The sequence below is a fragment of the Gossypium raimondii genome, chromosome 13, assembly GCF_025698545.1.
Source record: "Gossypium raimondii isolate GPD5lz chromosome 13, ASM2569854v1, whole genome shotgun sequence".
Classification (NCBI taxonomy): Eukaryota; Viridiplantae; Streptophyta; class Magnoliopsida; order Malvales; family Malvaceae; genus Gossypium; species Gossypium raimondii.
In genome coordinates this window covers 2,868,635-2,887,600 of record NC_068577.1, presented here as the reverse complement: position 1 = coordinate 2,887,600, position 18,966 = coordinate 2,868,635, and the positions used below count along the sequence as shown (strand labels likewise).

At 31.2% G+C, this 18,966-nt stretch overlaps 2 protein-coding genes across 7 annotated transcripts; both read left to right on the top strand.

Annotated features, from left to right (window-relative positions):
- The first annotated feature begins 2,253 nt into the window (after positions 1 to 2,253).
- Positions 2,254 to 4,746, top strand: LOC105783443 (transcription factor HBI1). The gene is made up of 5 exons (XM_012608904.2): positions 2,254 to 3,043; positions 3,166 to 3,390; positions 3,532 to 3,666; positions 3,767 to 4,181; positions 4,552 to 4,746. The coding sequence occupies exons 1-5, from the start codon at positions 2,543 to 2,545 to the stop codon at positions 4,584 to 4,586; spliced, it is 1,311 nt and encodes a 436-aa protein (XP_012464358.1). The 5' UTR covers positions 2,254 to 2,542; the 3' UTR covers positions 4,587 to 4,746.
- Positions 4,747 to 6,444: 1,698 nt separating this feature from the next.
- Positions 6,445 to 17,133, top strand: LOC105782261 (laccase-11). Of its 6 annotated transcripts, none has more exons than XM_052626339.1 (12): positions 6,445 to 6,596; positions 6,682 to 6,806; positions 6,948 to 7,017; positions 7,099 to 7,157; positions 7,927 to 8,014; positions 10,328 to 10,552; positions 13,545 to 13,849; positions 14,974 to 15,125; positions 15,209 to 15,453; positions 15,552 to 15,680; positions 15,759 to 16,682; positions 16,774 to 17,133. In XM_052626339.1, the coding sequence occupies exons 8-12, from the start codon at positions 15,034 to 15,036 to the stop codon at positions 16,902 to 16,904; spliced, it is 1,521 nt and encodes a 506-aa protein (XP_052482299.1). In that variant the 5' UTR covers positions 6,445 to 6,596; positions 6,682 to 6,806; positions 6,948 to 7,017; positions 7,099 to 7,157; positions 7,927 to 8,014; positions 10,328 to 10,552; positions 13,545 to 13,849; positions 14,974 to 15,033; the 3' UTR covers positions 16,905 to 17,133. The 6 variants fall into 6 exon arrangements, with proteins under 6 accessions (XP_052482299.1, XP_052482301.1, XP_052482302.1 ...); XM_052626341.1 differs by having other exon boundaries at positions 13,519 to 13,849; XM_052626342.1 differs by having other exon boundaries at positions 6,682 to 6,831.
- Positions 17,134 to 18,966: the final 1,833 nt, after the last annotated feature.

Below are 18,966 nucleotides of genomic sequence, written 5' to 3'. Positions count from 1 at the left end.
GTCTCCTATTTTTTAACCACGAATTGCGTCGAGTATAGGCTTGAGCAACACAAACTAAATCATAGAAAAGAAACGAGTTGCTTACTTTCAATAAGAAAGTAAATTCTTTCTATAAAGAGGTAAAATTCATAATTCTTAGAAAATATAATTTATTCTATGTAAATAAATTATCACTACTATTGAAAGAATGACGATATATGAATTGTTTTGTGCTTTCTATTTTTAGGGAGAAGTGCATGAGTTCTGGATGAATAAGTACTAACTGAATAATATTATTTAAATAGAAAATACAATCCTATTCTAACTCGAGTAGGAGGGTGGCACACCCTTGTATTTTTTGCTAGGATTGCTGCCCCTCATGTACATATGAGAGCTAATTGAGTTTATCATGTATTGAGTCTAATTATATGTGTTTTTTTAACTTTTAACTCAGCACTTTATAATTTATTTCAATCTAATATCTATTTTCTATTTCAAAAAATAAATATTATTTAATAAATTAATTTCTAAAATTAAATAATTTTCTTAATCTAATTCTAATTCCGTTAAAATAATTAGAACCTACAGGGAAATATATTTAAATAATCTTCAAACTTTAATTATTTAATTAAAATTAATTAAATAATAATTGAAAAACTTTAAATTAATTCTCTAGTCAATTCAGACTTAATGAGAAAACACATTCACTGCAGATAGTGATACATGTGATCTATTTCTCTTACTTCATCATTTCCATTAATTTATGTTCATTGTTTTTACATGCAATTCATTTTTTATTATCTTAAGCTAGTGGAGAGACTAATTGGACATATAAAATTAGGGCTCAAATAATTATTCTACTTAAGTATTGTGATTGAGTTCTCTCTTATTATATATCATTACGAAAATTACTTAATAAATGTTTGTCCAATGACCTTATAATAAGTAAACCTGCTTATGGGCCGGGCCACCATTTATCTCTTTCAGCTCTCATGTGCGACTATCCACTCTCATACATATAATTTAAAATTTAATTTTTAATTAGGTATTTATTATTAATAAGTCTATATAAAATAATTAGTTATTATAAAATAAATTTTAATTGTTAAAGGATAATTTTATTTTATAACAAATATAATTTATATTTTATTTTATTTACTGAAAACAACCTAAAAATAGTTTAAGAAAAATTAAAATATTTTTTAATACTTAAATGAAAAATATTTTGCAGAAAATCATTTAAGTATTAAAAAATTAAAATTTCAAAAACAATTAATCTATTTTTCAAAATAAAACTATTTTCCAAAAATTTAGTCCAACAAAAAAGAATTTGATAAAAATGAATTGGTACTGATTAATAATGCAATTGGTAAGAAAATGATTATTGTTTACTTATCCATTAAATTTCTCCATGGAATATTAGAATGGATTGCTACTGATTAATACATTCTTAAAGTTGATAGCAGAACTTAAAATATTATATAAAATAGATTTAATTATCCTCACTGCAGAGTCGAATCTTTTTGCCGTAATTAAATTGTATATTTTTACTAATTTTATCATTTTAATAGTTTATATATTTATAATCAAATTTTTATTATTTTAGGGATCAAAGTGTAGTTTTACTATTATTAATTTAAAATTTTATAAAATATAAATGGCCTAAAGGAAAAATTTTCTATTTTAGGGGGCCAAGGGTCTTCCGTCCCCCTTGGCTCAGTCACTGCTCATTACCTGTAATCTTTGAATTTTTAAAATTTAGTTCCTATTCTTATGTTGTATTCTATTGATTGAGTGTTTATCTTCTTCAAATATAACTTGAGTTTGGATCACAATTATAGGAAAAAATGTTCATCTATTTTAATAATTTAGTTTCTCTACTTGTTTAATTTAAAAAATTAATGAATTCATTGTTAATACAATCGATTCTATTAATAATATTATCAATTAAACTTTAATTTTCAGTTCAAATAAATAAATTTTTTAAAATGAAAGTAGAAGTTTCAAAGAGTATAAATACCGAAAAAGAATTAAACCTAAAATTATGATACAAAATATGGCCATGTACTCTTGTAAGCTCCATCTATTATTGATAAATTTGTGACATAATTCATTAATGGAAAATTTTAAGGAGAAAATTTTATGAATAAATATGTGATCAAATTGTATGTTTATAGAAAGTTTGAGGTTGGATCATAGGTCAAACAGCCATGGCCTGCATCACCTAATAATTTCATTGTTAAACACCTTTATTACCCTTTATATATACCCCACCTCCCTCTCCTCTTTGCCCCTAAAAACTCTCTTTTTCCTCAATTTCTTTCTTCCCCAAAGTATCAAAAATTCCCTCGGATAAAAGAAGGAATTATAAGATCATATATGCTTGTGATATATGGTATATGGTATATGGTACTAACCCCCTCACGATGAACTCGTGTTAGGCGTGAAGTCATATAGCAAACCTGCTTAAACTTGTTCATATTACTACAAGCTTTTGTTGTTTCGTTTGTTTAGTTGTGCTTTGTTTTGTTTTTGATAGTTTTAATTTTTGAGGGCTTGAGACATGAACACAGCATTGCCGGAGATGTTACAATGTTCGGACTTGACGGTGCTCGAGAGGCAAAGGGATCGCTTGAAATGGCAAGAGGAACAGTTTCAGCAACAACAACAGCAAAGCTATTTCAGTGAGTTAAGTTGTGGGGCGTTTTCGAGCCAAACCAACCACGTACAAGGCTTTCAGGGTGGTTTCATGGGCGGTGCCAGTGGTGACTCGGTGTTATCGGACATGGTTATGGCTCGGCAAGTGAAGCCTGACCCTGGTTTGGAGAGTCCCTGGCCTGAGTTGGGGAAGGTTGACATGGCTGCCATGGGGTTTGGCCCATGTGGATACGGTAATGGCCCTAGTTTTGACATGAATCACGCCATTTCCAGGACTTCTAGCTGCCCGCCAGCTGTGGCGGCGACCAAAGCGGTGGAGGTCAAGGTTAACTCTGAGAAGATGGCTTCAGCTGTTGATAAAGAAAGCTTCAAGAAAAGGAAAGCTGAAAAGTTGCAAAACACAAAGGTATGTGTGTTGCCTATTGCTTCATTTATTATATTATCATTATTACCATCAATACACCATGCCAAGGTATATAGATTTATGGGTATTTCACCATTTCTTTCACTTTTTGATTACATATACAGGTTGTTGCAGAAAATGAGTCCAAGAGGATCAAATCCTGTGAAGATGAAGGAGAAGAGTCGAAAATTACAGGGCCAAACACCAACAAAAGCAGTAACAACAAGAAGGAAGCTTCTGGTGATGCTTCTAAGGAGAATTCAAAGGTTTCTGAGGTTCAAAAGCCCGATTTTATCCACGTCCGGGCACGTCGTGGTCAAGCCACTGATAGCCACAGTTTAGCTGAGAGAGTGAGTATGAATTTGCATGTTTTTTTTTTGTTGTTGGCGTGTTACTCGGTAATATGGATGGTATTATTACCGATTTGTTTTCTTATTTTATCAGGTTTCTTTCATTAGATAATAATGTTTTAATTATGTTGATTTATATAGGTTAGAAGGGAGAAAATCAGTGAAAGAATGAAGTATCTGCAAGATTTAGTACCAGGATGTAACAAAATCACGGGCAAAGCTGGTATGCTTGATGAAATCATCAATTATGTTCAATCTCTTCAACGGCAAGTAGAGGTAAAAAAATAATGGAGAAAGAACATATGGATTTGTGTATTTTCATGAATATTAATGAACTATCAGCTAATTTGGGTCCTTTTATGCTCATAATTTGCAGTTTCTGTCTATGAAACTAGCGACTGTAAATCCCAGGCTAGACTTTAACATTGACAATCTTTATGCCAAAGAGGTGTTTTCCTCTTGTACCCCTAATTTTCCAACGCTTGGGATGGCACCTGAAATGGCTAACCCTCCTTATCTTCAGTTCAATCCAATTCAACAAGTGGTTCCTTGTTGTGGTGTGGAAATGGGGATAAACTCTCCCGATATGACACTCCGGAGAACGATCAGCGCCCCTGTATCGATCCCAGATGCATCATTTCTAGACTCGTCCTGTCTCACTATGCATCAATGCTCTGCAATGCAGCAAATTCAACCCACTGCAACATGGGATGTTGAGTTGCAAAACCTTTACAATGTGGCATTTGACCAGGGGAGATCAACACCACCCTTTCCATCTCAACCATTTGCAGGTGCATAAAGCTAATATGTCTTTGTTAATGTTGTCTTTTTTGCTTTTTGATCATTTTTCCAAGGTAGAAAAATGGGTTTTAACTAATGCTGATAGAGACATAAGAGAACCCCAGAGTTTTTTTAATGACTGCTAAGGAAGAACAGTGTCCCATTACATGCTTTAATTCAAGAAAGTTACTTTAAAGGAAGCTTTCTGTCATTTTCACCCGCCCAACAATTATCAGAAACCTTAGATTTTATTCAATGATAGCACTATATTTCCTTTGATTATTGCATCTGCAATAACCCCCAATGACTTGAAAAAAAAAAGAGCAAAACTGGTGGTGCCTTAGGTAAAGCTTTCTGATTAGCCTCATGTGGTCTATGCAGGTTCCATTGAAGCAAGTGATCTGAAGGAGATATGAATCAGTATATTTGTCAACGATTTATCGATGATTGAGATAATTCAAGATACCTTTGATCCTGATTCTTTTTCGCTTAATTAGGTACATATGGTATATATAAAAATATTTGTATGTATACTCTCAAATAGTATGAATAAGATCAATACTAATTAACTTCAAAGCTTTCTCTTCAACTTGTATGATGGGATGTAGGAGGGGACCATAAATGGCAAGAGCAGGTAGGGTAAAAGAGGCTGATATATAGATAAATGCAAGGAAAGAACAGTGTAGTTTGAGTTGACATGTTCAACGATCACATTTTCAGTGCCCCATTTCTACCATTAAAAGGGAAACTAGTTTAATTGCCAAATCAAACTAGACTAGACTATGCAATAAGCACCACAAATATTGTAATGTTCTGAAGGGAATGCATAGGTTGAATCCTCTGGCACAAGTTGTTCCTTTGTTGGGATTAAACCTGAGTGACAACTTGAAGTAGAGGACATGAAACCTACAAGTGGACCATCTATGGTGATTGAGACACAGATAATTAGTGCATATGACTACATATAAATGAGAAGCAAAAGCTGTATGCACGCACAGGCACAGAGATACCAAAGGGCAATCATCCCTTTTTTTATTTAGCTACATAGAATGGTTTCTCCATGGCTCAAAATCATATACCCCAAAAAAACTACTAGTCCAGAATAGGTTGCGGCTCAAGCAGGGACCACTGAAGGGGTTGCCTGCCTGCCTGCACCTTTATTGCAACTACTTGTTGTTCTTGGAGTCACAAGGGCCTTAACTTTGGGTCATTTTCAAGCCATTAAGTAATGGTGAAAGGGGTGGACCTGGCCTCATCCGCAGGCAAGATTTCTTTGATTCTCTTTGTTTTGTGTTGATTGTGAAAGATGATATTGCCTTTTCCTTTTCCTTGGGTCCATTTTCTTTTCTGCGCAAGTTCCCCCCCTTTCCTTTCTATCCTTTCACATAAAGCAATTCCAAGGAATTAAAAAGCAAAAAAAAAAAAAAAATCCCACAGATTCAGTACATGTAAATGAAAGTCCAGATCTTGTCTTTACGCTGTTGCACAAGAATCCCAAGAAACATCGTCTCACTATGGACGAGGAATTAGAGCCCTAAACTTAATTCAGTTGGCACATTCCATCCATGCTTATGTTAATGCTGCATTTTCAGACACATTATCTGAATTTACCCAGCCCTTTTGCTGCTGGGGAAGAACAGGTTGATAAAAAGGACTTTTCAATTGGGGCATCTGGAATGAGGTAGCGGGGCGAAACCAAATGTCAAAATTAAATTGTAATTTTTACAATAATAAAATTATAATTTCACATCTTAATAGTTTCTATTTTTTTTTATAATTTTTAAAAGATTAAATTAAATTTTTATTATTTTTAGGAGGTTAAAGTGTAATTTTATCTCTACTAATTTAAAATTTTAAAAATTTAAAAAGACTTAAATGAAAATTTTTTCATTTTAAGGGTCGGGCCCTGCTACCCTGGTTTTGCCCCTGTTCATGAGGATTCAGTTATTTTCATTTTATAAAGAGTAACACCAAATAACGAGTTTAGTAACAATTTAGGAAAAGAAATTGACATCGAACATAAAAACTATAAAAGTATCATAGAGAACCTTATATTAAGAATTAGATTGTGTTTTGTTCATTTTACTTAAAAGATGTGACATGTTACATGTATTTCATATTGACTTATATGTACAATAAAAATAGATAAAATTTTTAACAGAAAGATTATTTTACTTTTTATCAAGAACTATTTTGTTCATATTTTAAATAAAAAAGGGTAACTCCTATTTTACTTTTACAGGCTATTGACTATTCGCTAAAAACTGTTTTTTTTTTTCTATAAAATGCATGGATTGTCACTACCGTAACGAAACATATCATTAAAAAAAAACTGTTTTGGTTTTCAATTGCATCACCTGGGAATTCTCGCCACATTTTGACCTTTGCCTTTGCTTTACTTGTTTGCTTGTCTATTCATGGCGAAAGTTCGTTCATCTTCTTAATTGCTTTTTATTTTCCTCATGGTTTTCGTTTGTAGTTGTTTACGTTTTTTAACTTTCGCATTTGCAGTAACTCAAAAGCCTCAAAAATGGATTGGAGAACCTTCGTCAGACTCTGAAGAATCTTTCGTTAATGTGAAGAGATCTGATTTTCGAGCTGATTTTGTTTTCGGAGCTTCAAGTGCTGCTGCTCAGGTGACCTAAATCTCGTGTTGCATAGGTCGTTTTTTTTTTCTTCGAGTCGACTCAATGCAGTTATATTTTGACTCGATCAAACTCATGACTAACTCAATTCGATGCGAACGTAGTTGGGTTCATTAATTAAATTGAATGCAGATTGAAGGATCAGAAAAATCTAAAGGAAAAGGGCCTACTGTGTGGGATCAATTTATTCGGAAATTGCCAGGTTAGCATCTAATAGTACCACTATTAACGAATTAATTAGGATTTTTTATATTTAATTTTTTTATTAATTTTTCTCATGCAGATAAAATAGTGGACAATTGTTCTTTGGAAGTAGCAATTGATTTGTACAACCGCTATAAGGTAACCTTTCAACTTGAATTCATATTTTAAAAAAATATTTAAATTTAATTATAACTATAAATATATATAACACTTTTTAATATTTTAATTTTTCATGTTATCTAGGATTTTTTTTCTAAGACATATATATATATATATTTATTATCCAAAGTAAATAACTATACATGAACAAGAATATAAAGTATAATATTTTAAAATATATAAAAAAATTTGAATAAAACCATACCAAACACAATCTCCGCGGATCCAGAAATATGGTTTAGGGGGAGCAAGGGTGAAATTAAAAATTTTTTGAGGCTGAATTAAAAAATATATTTTTATGATAATAAAATACAAACTCGCTATTTTAATAGTTTATATCTTTATAATTTTGAGGATTAAATCAAAATTTTAGTATTTTTAGAAATTAAAGTATAATTTTATGATTATTAATTTAAAATTTTATAAATTATAAAAAATTCCATTTTAAAAACTCAAATGCGAAATGAAATATAAGGCTTCAAACGGACACCTTCAATAGGTTATTAATATAATTGGTATAAATGCATGCATTTGCAGGAAGATGTGTTGGTTTTAAGGTATATGGGAGTAGATATGCTTATAGATTTTCCATTCCCTGGACTAGGATTTTACCCAATAATTACTCTTTTTTCTTCGGTTCATATATATTTGGGTAATTAAAGCTTTCTGTAATTAAATTGAATATTTTTAAGTATTTATTTATTTGTCGTTCAATAATGAATTCCATATTATGTTTCATCAATTGAAGGTATTAAGCTTTTTGTGACATTATTGCACTTTGATTCACCGGAAACTCTTGAAGACAAGTATGGAGGCTTCTTAAATCGTAGCATTGTGTAAGTACTATGTTTTATTCTAACATTTATTTTGCTCTTTCCAGACTTTGTTGCGTGTTATCCAAACCAGGGGCGAATAGTGGGTAGGGGTGTTCATTCGGTTAACCGACCCGAAATTACTATAACCGAATTAACCGACCTTCCAAAAATTTTAACCGTTAACCGAACCGATTTTTTTTAAAAAAAATTTAACCGAACCGAAATTTTTTCTGTTAATAAGGTTGGTTAACCGAATTAACCGAAAATTATGTATTCTTTATTTTTGGTTAAAAATTACCCGAATTACCCGAATTACCCGAATTAACCGAATTACCGAAAAATACCCGAATTACCCGAATTTTTTTTATTTTTTATTTTTAAAATTTAAAAAATTTATAAATTATTAAAGTAAATTGGGTTTTAGACTTTAGTAAATTGGGTTGTCTTTTAGTTTTAGTTTTATTGGATTGGGTAATTGGGTAAACTTTAGTTTTAGTTTTATTGGGTTGAGTAATTGAGTTTAGGTTGGGTTGGATAATTTTATTTATTAATTTTTTCGGTTAACCGAAAATTTTCGGTTAACCGACCGGTTTCGAACCGAATTAACCGTTAACGAAAAATCATAAAAAATTAACCGACCCCGATCAAAAAATTCGTTAACCGACCGATTAACCGAATTCGGTCGGTTAACCGAATTTTTTCGATTTTACCCGAATTATGCACACCCCTAATAGTGGGGGAGGTAGACCCCCTCAAACTCAACAGTACAATACTAGCCTCTAATCATATTATAAATTAATATAAAATAAAGCTCCCAAAATGAAAAAAATGATAACATCGATAAAATCTATATTTAACATTTCAAAATTTATAATTCAATTTTGTTCCTCTAAAAGTTTCTAGATTTGCCCGGATCCGAACTCATCATTAAGTATTTATATCTAAAATTTATATTTAGGATATTAAACAAATATTATCAAAATTAGAAAGTTCTATCACACGCATATGCACGTGGAAACCAAGAATTTAGAAAATAAATATATGTTTAAAATAATATATAATAAATAATGAAGTTTTGGTTGAGTAGTAAATTTAAGGTTTTATTAATTAATTGGTACAATTCAAATCTCATCATATGCATTTTATTGGTTTTGTTAAATAAAAAGATTAAAATATTATTGAATTGGTACTCATTGACTTGTGACACAAACTCACCAAGAATTTCATTAATAGTATAGATATGCAACCTGATAGAGATAATAAATTGTGCATATTAAAATTAAATGTATAAAATATATTAAAATAAAGGATTGGTTGAACGGTAAAATTAAGGTTTTATTTTTATAATTGGCATGGATTTAGATCTCAATGTATGCTTATTTTAATTGATTTTGTTAAAATAAAAGACTAAAATACCCTCAAATAAAATGACTTACTTTAATTAAGGAAGAACAATTTTATAATTTCTCTAACCAAGTTGGTGCTCAGTTGACTTTTGACACCAACTTAGGGATTTTATTAATGGTAAATGTATGTAGATATACAATTGATGGATATAATAACTTGTACATATTAAAATAAAAATGTATACAATATATTAAAATGAAGGTTTGGTTGAGTGGTAAATTTAAGATTTTATTTATATAATTGAAGTTTAAATCTCACAATATACTTATTTTTATTGGTTTTTGTTAAAATGAATAATCTTGAATAATATGAGTTATTTTAATTATAGAAATGTATTTTGTAATTTCACTAATCTAGTTGGTGCACGATTGACTCAAAACACTAACTCAGAGGGATTTTATTAATAGTATATATATAATTTTTTTAAAATAAATTGTTTATAATTATATTATAAATAGACTTGTTGAAGAGTAGCCACTTGCGCAATTAGGTAAAAAAAAAAAAGGTTTGTTTAAAATATAGTTCGAGCTTGGCATCCAACATTCAAGGTTTAAACTTGACCCGGCTCACTTCCTATTTTTATAATATAATATATTATTTTATTTTTATATATTATTTAATGTTTATCACATAAAATTAAATACATAATAATCTAATGTAAAAACAACAAATGTTTAAGTTGTCTATGTTTAAATTTTAAATAAATATATATGTTCAATATTAAATAAAATAGCATAATTATAAAATTTAAAATAATATGAATAATCTAACATGAGTTTAACTTAAACGTTTATAAATATGAGCAAATTTAAACAAAAATATTTATGCGGATCCAACTTGAACAAATGTATGTTGTGCTATACCATAAATAGGCATAATCTTGTCTATAAACACAAACACTCATTGATTTTTTATTTCTACTTTCAGGAATGATTTCAAAGATTATGCTGAAATATGGTTCAAAACATTCGGAGATCGACTTAAACACTGGTTTACAATCAATGAACCACTGTTGGAAATTCTCCACCAGGTAGATGTTCAGATAGAAAACAATGTCTAAATGGTAACTCATCCATAGAACCTTATACTGTTGCCCACAACCTTCTTCTTGCCCATGCAACGGTTGCTAGGCTTTACAAAGAGAAGTATCAGGTAATCATTCTGCCAAAGAATTTCTTTTGTTGGAGTATTTTGGATCATATATGTTGCTGCAATGTGGCGTTATGGAACCTATTTATTCATTATTATTTAACATTATCAAATACGATAAAATTCATCATGCATGTTGATGTGTCATATTCATTAAAGATATTTATGGCTTATATTGGGTCTGATTCGAGCTAGGCGTATGTATGATATTAACATGTTACACAATTGTTTAAGTCCGTCTCGATTTAAAATATGACATTTAAATTTTGCTTAAATTCACTTATATTTTTATAAATGGCAAACCCAAATTGTTTAGGTCCATCTATATTTTTACTTTTTAAATACATTAGCTGTATTCAATATTTTCTAGTTTTATATAATTTTTAAAATAAAATTAATATATATTAATATTTACATTATAATGTAATATATTTAATTTTATATGATATAAAAGTTACACAATATATTAATTAAAAGAATACATAATATACAAAAAATAAGTTTATAGGTTAAAAAAGCTCTTAAAAAAAAGAAAAAAAAATCAATTGAACCCCTACACTAAATTTGCACTCAATTAAACTCCATTAATCAAAAAAATCAATTAAGTCCTTCCGTTAACAGTTTTTGTCTTTGACAACATTGACCGTTAAAATTTGATGACAAACCAATAAAATGGTGACATATGGCACCTTCTAGTTCAGTCTTGTATTTTCTCATAAAAAAATAATAAAAAATTATAAAATTTATTTAAATTAAAAATAATAAAATGGATATAAATTTATAAAAAAATAATTAAAAAACATAAAAATTTATAAAAAATCTAATGAATTATAAAAAAGTTATAAAATTAGTAACATATATTTAAAATTTTATAAAACTTATAGAAGTTAATAAAACTTATGAAGAATATAAAATTCTAAAATATATAAAAAAGTCATTTAAACCCTTAAAATTATAATGAAAAATGATATCAAACCAACCATTGTATAATGAAAATAATTGTCAAATTGCTAGGGTCATTTTCATGTTAAATAATATATTCTCGATATTCCAAAAATAAAACTATAATTACGGGACCCTCTTTTTTTATTGATAAATTTTTTTTTATCTTTAATTTTTTAAATACATAGTTTAGACCTTGAAAAGTTGAAAATTCTTTTCTGGGTCAACCAGTCTAATGGCTTTTTCTGGATCGGTATCTTTTCCAATTTTGGTCCAATCGACTAATATGATCCAATTCAAACAACATTGATTCTAATGATTATTCTCATTATCCATAGGTTGGTTTAATGTCACGTATTCATTTTGATTTTAGGGATTTAATTTCCAAAATGAAGAACCAGTAAATGAATTATTATAAATTTTTTTATTTTATAATTTTATTAAAAATATATTTTTATAATTATTAGAACTTATTATATTTTTATATTTTTTATAATATTTATAAGTTTTATGATTTTTATTAGTTTTTAATAAATTTTAAATATTTTAAATATGTTTTATTAGTTTTATAAATTTTATACCTTTTATGTTTTCTTATAATTTTTCAATATATTTTAATATTTTAATATTTTTATATTTTTATGAGAAAATATAAAATTAAACCAAGTCGCTACGTGTCATTATCGATTGATTCGTCAATTAATTTTTACGATCAACATGATCAAAGATGAAAATCACTAATAAAGGGACTTAATTTATTATTTTAGTTAACGATAAGGGCCTAATTGCTTATAAATTTAGTACAAGAGCTCAATTGATATTTTCATTTTTTTCTTTAAGGTTTTTTTTTAAATTACAAGCAAAAAGTATACTGTATTCTAAACTTAGAAAAAGTTGTTGAATTAGGTCCAGGGCCTTGAATATTAAAACACAACCACCACCAATATCTAAAATAGATTTTTTTTTAGAGTAATTAGAGGTGAGCGTTTGATCGAATTAAGTGAAAAAGTTTCGAGTTAATCAAGTTGGCTAGTTCTATTTTATCATCCTAACTCAACTTGAAATTTTTTTCAAATCTAATTGTGTGAAATAAAATTCAAAATCGAGTAAAATTGTCTTGTTACAAAGATAACTAATTCTATGTTAGGACACATAAAATTGAAACCATATATATTTAAAAATTTTTCAAAGCAAAATAAGAAAAATATACTTTAATATTATAAACTTGAATTAATTAACTTATTTAAGTCCCAACAATTATTATTTTAGAATATTTCTAAATTGTTAACTTTCTTTATATATTATTTAGATTTTTTAAATTTTATAATTTTTAAAAATATAAATTTTGAATTTTATAAATATTTAAAATTGTTTTGAAATTTTAAAATTATTTTGAACTTTTCTTTTGTAATTTTGTTGAGAGAAAGACCAATTTGTTTATTTTCAAAATTGACAATGACAAAAGCGGTATTTGAAATAAAATTTTAAAAAATACAATAAACTTCAAAATAAAATTATATTTAACCAATAGAATGAAGACTCTAGCCTTTGACCCGACTTTGGTTTTAGTTTTTATTTTGATTTGATCATGGATTATGGATTTTACTCTACTTGATGATAAGTCAATTATAGTGGTTAAGATACACTTGATGATAAGTCAGTTATAGCGGTCGACGAATCGCCTCAAACCTCCAATTTTTTTATAGTGATAAATTAACTGCAGAAAAACTCGCTAGTTAACCATGACCAAATAAATAATCTTGAGATCAACTTCCAATATTTAATTCTTCGATAGCCTTACGAATAAGAACCCAACTCAAATCAACAACCTGAACTATGCAGTCTACTAGATTGCTAATTCCCTTAGACATCTCCCAATTACATCCAATCAAACTACACGAATTTTTTTGGTGTAAAATAAATTAAAACAACAATTATGAATCGAGTCATTTTTCCAATAGTGTACTGCTCCTACTATTGAACAAGGAGCACTTCTCGAAACGATATTCAAAACTATAACATGACAGGATCCGAGCCTTATCCCTTACCACAGTCTATGCAGTATTGTTTGGCATTACCACAAGGAATCGGCTAGTGAATAAGAAAGCTGCAGTGCTAATCAAAAAGGTTGTCAAGATGGTTGATTTTGACCAAGGCCAGCTGATCTTTGATGAAGTAGTCAAGCATGCAGAAAAAATTCGACTCGAGTTATCCAGCAGCTTAGATATAGTGAGATAGCTTTGCGCAATAATTCTCTACCTCATCCCAGGTAGTGAAAATTGACATTTGTTTTGAACAAAAAGGAGAGTTGATATAGAAGCTGGAGGAGCTGACTGGTGATAGAATCTGCGGCTGCAGGTTTTTTTTTATCTGTTGTTTTTTTTAAATCTACTTTTGATTATTTCAGCTTTATTTTGGTTATAAAGAAAACTTATGAATATAACCAATGGTTGGTTGATGACTTTAGTTTGGTGCACATTCACTTATCCACATCTTATTTAGTATTGTTTATTGCTATAAAATGCTTTTCAAAAGTATTGCTAACCAAAGTCCTAAAAGTTCAAGTGTCTAATTTTTATACCAATTGACAGATGTTTGAACTTCCCTATCATATTCAACTGCTAAAGAAATATGACTTGTAGAAGGGGAATAACCATTGATGTTGTATTTCGATGGTGCAATTAGTAGTAAGGAAAAAAAAGAGACTAACTTAAATTCACTGTTGTTTCTCATAAATACCAATTAAAGCCAAAGCCCAAGGTTTCGCTATGGAGTTGCTTAAATTGAACAGAAGATAACGATTATAGGCTACGATACATTCGCTTACAATATATGTTTATTCAATGGAAACAAGTAAATAGGAAGCTTGTTCTTCCACCATATTTTTCAGGTGAGATATGGGTGTTGTGTAATCTACTTTAAAAAATATACATATATATTGAACAACCCACAGCGGCTGGAATGTGAAGCAAATCTTCGACACTTTTCCTTAACGAAAAAGCTGACCAGCTGAAGGCATGCAGGCGTAGAATGTTTGGTTTTAAGTAGCTCTCATGTTTATATTTCGAACTATTTTATTCAATTACATCTCGTTTTAGTCTTACCATCTTCCATTCAAGTCCCTCTCATATTTTGCTTACAAGCCTTCATGTACCACCTTTAACAAACTGATGACAGCATATATAGCTTAACCTTTAATTCCCAAGCTCTATAAAAACCCCCACATTAAACCATAACTCACCACAAGTTTAAGAATTAAAGCTCGGAAAATGGCAATGGGCAAAATTTTGAGCTCAGGGCCAATATTGCTTTTCTTGCTTTATCTGGTTGCCTTGGTTTCGCTTCCTGCAGATGCAGCAGTGAAAAGATACCAGTTCGATGTAGGCATATTTAGTTAAATCAGTGGCAATATTGTTTGTATATATTCACTTTTTAGCTGCATTTCTTTCTTTTAGAATATGATTGTTGAAATGTTGTTTCAGGTTCAAGTGAAAAACGTTAGCAGGTTATGCCATGCTAAACCTATCGTTACAGTGAATGGGATGTTTCCAGGGCCAACCATATACGCTAGAGACGGCGATAGAGTTGTCATTAATGTCACGAACTATGCACAATATAACATGTCAATTCATTGGTAAGCAATGCATCATTTTGTCATATTTCTTTTTCCAAAATCGTTGTCTACTAATGCTGGGTTTTGTTTATTGGCATTGGCAGGCATGGGCTTAAACAGTTTCGCAATGGATGGGCAGATGGACCAGCTTATATAACACAATGCCCTATACAGAACGGGCATAGTTACACGTATGACTTTAATGTAACAGGTCAAAAAGGGACACTATGGTGGCATGCACATATCTTTTGGCTAAGAGCCACTGTTTATGGTGCAATTGTGATCATGCCAAAGCAAGGGACCCCTTTCCCTTTTCCTCAGCCTTACAGAGAAACTAACATAGTTTTAGGTGGGATGATTTGATCCTGGGATGATTTGATCCATAATGGTGAGTTGAGCTCCATTTTAGTTACACAATTCATGTAATTCTTGTTAATCGAAACGCAGGTGAATGGTGGAATAACAATGTCGAAGAAGTTGTGAAACAAGGGAACAAGTTGGGGTTGCCACCAACTACATCCGATGCTCACACCATTAATGGAAAGCCAGGGCCATTGTTCCCATGTTCCGAGAAACGTAAGCTTAGCGAGTAAATAGGGGATTCAGGGCAGGCCCTGCATTCTTTCTTATTTTACTTTCCTTTTTCTGGTGCAGATACATTTGCAATGGAGGTTGAACAAGGAAAGACATATCTCTTGAGAATCATCAATGCTGCACTCAACGACGAACTTTTCTTTGCAGTCGCAGGCCATAATATGACAGTGGTCGAGATAGATGCAGTTTATACCAAACCATTTACCACACAAGCAATTATAATTGCACCAGGGCAGACCACAAATGTCCTTGTTCAAGCTAACCAAGCACCTGGTAGATATTTCATGGCTGCTAGGCCTTTTATGGATGCACCATTGACGGTAGACAATAAAACCGCAACGGCTATACTTCAATACAAAGGCATTCCCAACACCGTCCTCCCAATCCTTCCTAAGCTGCCATTACCCAATGACACTGCCTTTGCATTGAGCTACAATGCCAAACTTAGGAGCCTGGACTCTCCATTATACCCTGCAAATGTGCCTCTTAAAGTTGACAGGCGTCTTTTCTACACTATCGGGTTAGGAATTAACCCATGTCCAACCTGCTTGAACGGAACACGACTCACTGCATCCTTGAACAACATTACCTTTGTTATGCCACATATTGGGCTTCTGCAAGCTCATTATCTCAACATCAAGGGAGTATATACTGCGGATTTCCCCGACCGCCCTCCTCAACCGTTCAACTACACCGGCGCACCATTGACTGCAAATCTTGGTACCACTTTGGGTACCAGGCTGAGCAAGATTGCATTCAACTCAACAGTAGAGTTAGTACTGCAGGATACCAATCTTCTAACTGTTGAATCCCATCCATTCCACCTTCATGGTTACAATTTCTTCGTTGTTGGGACCGGAATCGGGAACTTTGATCCCGCAAAAGATCCTGCTAAGTTTAACTTGGTTGATCCTCCAGAAAGGAATACGGTTGGAGTACCGACAGGCGGTTGGACCGCCATAAGGTTCCGGGCAGATAATCCAGGTAAGGTTCACCACAAACTAAAAATGTAACATTGGTGACACTCAAATATTGGAAATTAGTAGTTCTAAATCATTCGTTTTCCATTCTTCAGGAGTTTGGTTCATGCACTGTCATTTGGAGCTGCATACAGGGTGGGGTTTGAAGACTGCATTTGTGGTAGAGAATGGAAAGGGACCCGATCAGTCCATTTTGCCTCCTCCAAAGGACCTTCCTCCTTGTTAATTGATTCCTTTTTGAGGCCAAAGTACAAAGGGCATGGCTAACTCTTTTCTGTCCTACTGTTTTGGTTTTTTTTTTTCTTATCGACTCTTTCCTGCAATGAGGAGGAAGGCATATAATATAATTATATGAGATTCTTGGAATTGTACGTAATAAAATCTTCATCTTTGTATCTGACAGATACGAAATGCATTCTTTTTTATATTTTAAATCAATTTTTAATATTTTTTTATCTAAACATTTTTTTTACAATTAAAATTAAAATTAATAATTATTGAACTTAATTAATCATTTTAAATTTTATACTTGTATGTAAATGTATGCATACATATATGTAATTAAAATATTTTTGCTTGTATAAACTAAATATTAAATCAATAAATATTGGATGCTATTAAGATATATCGTATTCTTAAAGAGAGAAATTAGAGGAGATAGTCATACTTTGCACAATGATTTGCTACCTCACCCCATGAAGTGAAAATTGACATTTGTTTTGAAAGAAAAAAGGGGAGTAGAGATAGAAGCTGGAGGTGTTGACTGGTGATAGAATTTGTTGCTGCAGTTTTTTTTATCTGTAGTACTTTTTTTAAATCCACTTCTGATTATTTTAGTTTTATTTTGGTTATAAAGAAAACTTATAAATATAACCAATGGTTGGTTGATGATTTTACTTTGGTACACATTTACTTATTCGCATCTTATTTAGCATTGTTGGTTTAGTAGAGAACTAATGGAAGCATAGAAAAATAAGAATGAAAGGGATGATTGAATTCATTAACTAAGCAGCCCTTATATATATGTCTCAAGTAACAACCTCAACCAAATTTTGTAACACCCCTAACCCGTATCCGTCGTCGAAATAGGGTTTTGAGGTATTATCGGAGTTTACAGAATATTTTCAGATAAACCGAGGCAATTACTATTCACTTTCTAAGTTTAATCATAATGTCCCTTAAATGGACCCTCGAGGCCCAAAACATGCATTAAAAACGATTCGGGACTAAATCGCAGTCTCAGGAAATTTTTCGCAAAATTCCAAAATTTTTCTCACTTATAGGAGTCACACGCCTGTGTGATCAGGCCGTGTGGCTCACATGCCCGTGCCCCTAACCCGTGTAACTCTTTGACTTGCAACCTATGAAGAAATTTGGATTACATGGCCAAGGTACACGCCCGTGTTGCTAGGCCGTGTGGTTAATTTAATTTTCAAAAATATGTGCAGTTTTCACACGATCGTATCGCACGCCCGTGTCTCCAGACCGTGTATTTCACACGGCTAGGACACATGCCCGTGTCTCTGCCCGTGTGTTCGATTCTGAGCATTCTGTTTCTCAATTCTAGGTTGCAGAGGACACATGCCTATGTACTAGGCCATGTGTCTACCCGTGTGGACAAAATAAGGTTATTTTCCAAGCCTTAATTCTCACCCATTTGATCTTTTATCTGCACCAACACTTAAACATGTTCAAGAACTAATTTAAGACATTTAACCAAGCCTTAACTAAGGGTGGGTTTGGATGGGCGATTCGGTGCGGTGTGGTGCGTTTAGTTTACTTTTTGTCTCACTCTACAGTATCGCTACAATATCTAATCTCACTGCCACCGCTGTTTTTACACTAACCGCAGGTAAACGCACCGCCCATCCAAAGTCACCCTAAGTCTTGTATATGATATATCATATAATTAAGTATCTAAACTTACTATCCAACCATTCATACATATAGGCATATTCATCATTTTCATGCCATCCTTATTTATCATTTTATGCCTAAAACATCTCATTATTTGTCCACTTAAAACACCTATCAATTATGTTAAAACCATAAATATATGTAACTTAAAAACATACCAAATACAAGTCATACCAATGACTAGTTACAATTTAAACATTTATAAGTCAATATTGACAAATCTACCTATACATGCCATTATATCCGTAATTCATTTACCATTTATACCGAAAAGGGGTCAATGGATAGTGTGAATGATCTTCGCCAAGCTTCCCAACCTACGAGCTTTTGAATTACATTCATTTATATTCACAACAAACATGTAAAGCATA

Excerpts from the sequence above, each read along its gene's own strand:
- LOC105783443 (XM_012608904.2), top strand. The coding sequence starts at position 2,543 with ATGAACACAGCATTGCCGGAGATGTTACAATGTTCGGACTTGACGGTG. Across the intron at positions 3,044-3,165 it reads AAAAGTTGCAAAACACAAAG|GTTGTTGCAGAAAATGAGTC; the intron begins GTATGTGTGTTG and ends TTACATATACAG. Across the intron at positions 3,667-3,766 it reads CTCTTCAACGGCAAGTAGAG|TTTCTGTCTATGAAACTAGC; the intron begins GTAAAAAAATAA and ends CATAATTTGCAG.
- LOC105782261 (XM_012606885.2), top strand. The coding sequence starts at position 14,761 with ATGGCAATGGGCAAAATTTTGAGCTCAGGGCCAATATTGCTTTTCTTG. Across the intron at positions 14,872-14,973 it reads TGAAAAGATACCAGTTCGAT|GTTCAAGTGAAAAACGTTAG; the intron begins GTAGGCATATTT and ends ATGTTGTTTCAG. Across the intron at positions 15,454-15,551 it reads AGAAACTAACATAGTTTTAG|GTGAATGGTGGAATAACAAT; the intron begins GTGGGATGATTT and ends ATCGAAACGCAG.